The following is a 3,658-nucleotide window of genomic DNA, read 5'->3' as shown; positions in this document are numbered from 1 at the left end:
CACTCCCCCCATCCCCCCTCCCCACTGCCCTGTGAATGCACTATGGCAAATTAAAAAAAAAAAAAAAGAAATGGGAGCTTTTCTGAGTGATCTGGTCAGAGCTGAGGGAGAGCTGTGCCCATGGGAGAGTCCAGTCCTTGAACTGTATACACAGCAGGTGGTGGTGGGGATGTGGGTTGTCTCCCAGGGAGCAAGTATGGATAGGAAAAGGCAGTGTGGACTGACTTTCTCGCGGGTCTACGGGGACAGAGATGGGCGGTGTGTTAACAAAGCCACTTTCTCTGTCTCCTGGCCAAGGGCCTCGCTTCCTGCCCTCTCTCAGCAAGCCCGCCTTGCCTGGTTTGGGCACCAGAATACCGAGTGAAGTGGCGCTTCTCAGGGCTGGCCCATCAATGCCTCCTGGGGACCGGGTAGGCCCTTCCCTTGTCTAGAGGCAGAGGGGAGCTCGGATGGAGATCCCCAGGGTGGCGGGGCCTCGTTTCCGGACCCACTGCCCAGGCCCCTGTGCTGTGACTTATCTGAGCAAGAAAGAAGAGTCAGTGTGCAGCACGGCTGGCATCCCCGTAGGACACAGTCACTGCCCAGGGGCACTTCTGGTGGCTCTGCCTCATCTAGGAGTGACCGGAGCAGAGGGCCCTGACAGGCTTTCTGCGCTGAGCCGGTGCCGCTTTTCAAAGGAGCCTGAAGCCTGTTAGGACCCAGCACCCTGGCCCGAGAGGGTGACTGCCTGGCTTCACTCCCGTCCAGCTCCTGGGGGAAGCCTTAAGGAAGCAGGAGCCGCCAGGGCCCAGAAGGAGGGTGCGGCCAGCAGAGCCTCAGCGCCTGGGAGGAGCGTCTCACTGCACCTCGCCCTCCCTTTGCACAGACAAGGCACAAGCAGACGCGGGTCCATAGTGGACGCCACCCTTCACGCCAGTTTGGCGACCCACTGAGCAGCGATTAGAAGTCACTCCCGCTGTCACTCATGATGCGGTGACGGCAGGTGTGCCCGCTGCGTCTCAGCAGGCCACCGGGGGTGGCGTTTCTGTATGGCCCATTTTCGCAGAGTCCCCCCAGTTTCTTCATTCCTCATGGTAACCCATCCTCGGTGACTTGAGCGTAAAAGAAAGCTTCCAGCGACTGGCCACGTGGGAAGAGGACTCCAGGCAGACGCCATGCTTGCCCACTCTCTCACCTCAGGCACGCACGCCTCTAGTTTGAACGACACGGCTTAGGGCCAGCCAGGGCTGTTATGGTTCAGGTGCCTGGACTCCACATGGCCAAGTGAGAGGTTCGAGTCCTGGACCCAGCAGCTCGAGAAACATGTGTGCCCCAAATCCTGCAAGTAGGGAGAAGCAGACAGGATTGTGGTGTGGCCATTCCCTACGAGGGTGCTTTCTCGCTCGCCCCTTATCTCTCTGTCTCTCTCCAGTGAGTGCACACACCCTGAGGCAAAATCAAAAGAAGAAAGAAAAGAAGGAAGGACAAAAGGAAAGCAGAGGGACACAGCTGGACCGTGGGGACAGCACAACTCAGCACAGGCCTGGGCCTAGGGCCTCCGCTCTCCTGGCCTCTTCCCTGACAACCCACGGCCTGCCACCCCATACCCAGGCCCAGTCTGAGCATCACGCACTACTCTGCAAGTGGACTGCCCAGCGCCACTCATCCCCACAGCTCAGGTCCAGCGTCACCTCCTCCTGGAAGCCACCTGGGACTCCTCCCTAACCCATCACACAACAGACCCGGCCGTGCTCATCTCCAGCCCGCTCCACACTGTGCCACGATCAGGCTGCCTGCAGGTCTCCTCTCCAGGAAGCAGGGCCTACGGCGTACTCGGAGGGTCTGGGAGTGAGCGTTGCGGGGGGCTCCGACCCTGGGGCCCCGACTCTGGGGTCCGTGCCACATCGTGCTCCTGCCCCCCACCCCCATCCCAGGGTGAGCTCCGTGCACATGCACACACACGCACGCACACGCACTCACACACACATGCACGCACACGTGCACACACATGTGCACACTTACTGGCTGGGGGTGGGGCTCCGGAGGTATCGGGCCTGCACCGCCCTGACCTCGGCTTCATCCTCCTCGCTCGGGACTACTTGCTCCTCCTCTGGGTCCGCGCGGGTGGTCATGACAGCTTGTCAGCCTGTGTGAGCTTGGCAGGAAGCACGGCTTAGGGAGTCAGGCCCCCGCAGTTCTGTGGGAAGAGGGGGGCGGCGACGTCACCTCGGTGGGACCAGAAGGGGAGGTCACAGCCTGCTCACAGCCTGCTAGGTAGGGGCTCCCGGGGAAGCCCAGGCCTGGCCCAGCTATGGACAGGGTGCGGAGAGGCACGCAGCCAGCAGCCCGTCTTGGGGTCACAGGTTTAAAAAGTGGGGGCCGGTAAGTAGTGTGGTGGTTAAGGGCGCTGGACTCCCACATGGCTGACCACGGTTCGAGTTCTGGACCTGGCAGCTTGCTTTCTCACTTCCTTTCTCTCTCTCTCTCTCTCTCTGTTCCTCTCTGGCCAAATTTAAAAATAAATAAATGAAAAGTTAAATAAAATATTAAATAAAAAAAGAAGTGGCAACTGGGCCTTTGCACAGACGCCAGCGAGGAGGCAGCGAGGGGGGCTGAGGGGCCTTGTCTAGAGCTAGGGAGGCTGACGGACGGCAAACTCCACCCGGGAAGCCAGTCTGCAGGAACCATAGGAGCGCGTGCACCAGCGTGGAGCCGTTCACACCCCTGCACCCCCTGCTCTCACACGCCCTTGGCCTCTCCTGGTGGGGAGGGAAGGGCCTTCTCTAGTGGGCCCGACCGTGGCCTGGGAGACAGACTCGGGCACCCCCACAGCCTGGTAAGGGACGTGGAATTCTCAGTCGCTGGCCCCCACACGGCCGGGCCTGACACAGGGTTCAGGTGGACGGCGCGAGGGGACAGCCACACTCACCTCACCTGCCTGAGGTCGGCACCAAGGGCCAGGGAGCCAGTAGACGGGCCGGGAGCTCCGACCTGGACCTGCCGTGAGAGGTGCCCAGTCCCCTCCCGGTCTTCTCCGAGGGCAGGACAGCTGCTAGGGAAACCTTAGCCACTCTCTAAATTTAGCCTCTGGCCCCGCAGACTGGCAGATCTCTGGGAGGAAGGAATGCAGGCTGGGACCCAGGCCCCAACTTAACTCTTTCTCTCCCGGCTGATTTTCTAGACGCCATGTAGACCGAAAGGCCTCTGGTTTGCTAGTCCCTGTCTGGGTCTACCTGTTCAAAGCCCTTCCAGAAGCTGGTCTAAATCTAAGGTTCCAGAAGAAGCAAGCTTCGCCCACGTCAGCTTTAAGGGCTGAGGGAAACAGTGCCCATGTGTAGAGTGGGGGTCTTCCGACAGGTACTCGGGGAGCACCATGGGCAGCTTAGAGCGGTCCCCGCCTGTGACCAGGGTTATGTTCCTTTTAGCAGAGACGCCTCTGGGCAGTGAAGGGGGCAGCTGTGCTCTCTCCCCCACTCGCACCCTGTGGTGTGGACAGCTGGCAACCCTGGGCGATATAAAGTCCCCGTGAGGGGCTGGCAGGCGATGTGGTGGTTAAGGTGCTGGACTCCCACATGACTGACCACGGTTCGAGTCTTGGACCGGGTCGCTTGCTTTCTGCCTTTCTTTCTCTTTCTCTCTCTGGTAAGTACATGTGTCTTATAGAAAAATTAAATAATAG

The 3,658-nt window shown here is 60.1% G+C and overlaps 1 protein-coding gene across 1 annotated transcript in view; it reads right to left on the bottom strand.

Moving 5' to 3' along the window:
* Nucleotides 1–2,968, bottom strand: part of STYXL2 (serine/threonine/tyrosine interacting like 2) — a 34,765-nt gene extending 31,797 nt beyond the window's left edge. Inside the window, 2 exon segments of the mRNA XM_027771249.1 lie at nucleotides 2,002–2,176; nucleotides 2,909–2,968. Coding sequence (XP_027627050.1) covers nucleotides 2,002–2,111 — 110 coding nt within the window. The 5' untranslated portion in view covers nucleotides 2,112–2,176; nucleotides 2,909–2,968.
* Between the last annotated feature and the right edge of the window lie 690 nt (nucleotides 2,969–3,658).

The sequence above is a fragment of the Tupaia chinensis genome, unplaced genomic scaffold (assembly GCF_000334495.1).
Source record: "Tupaia chinensis unplaced genomic scaffold, TupChi_1.0 Scaffold000198_1, whole genome shotgun sequence".
Lineage (NCBI taxonomy): Eukaryota > Metazoa > Chordata > Mammalia > Scandentia > Tupaiidae > Tupaia > Tupaia belangeri.
This window is presented reverse-complemented; position numbering and strand designations above follow the sequence as displayed.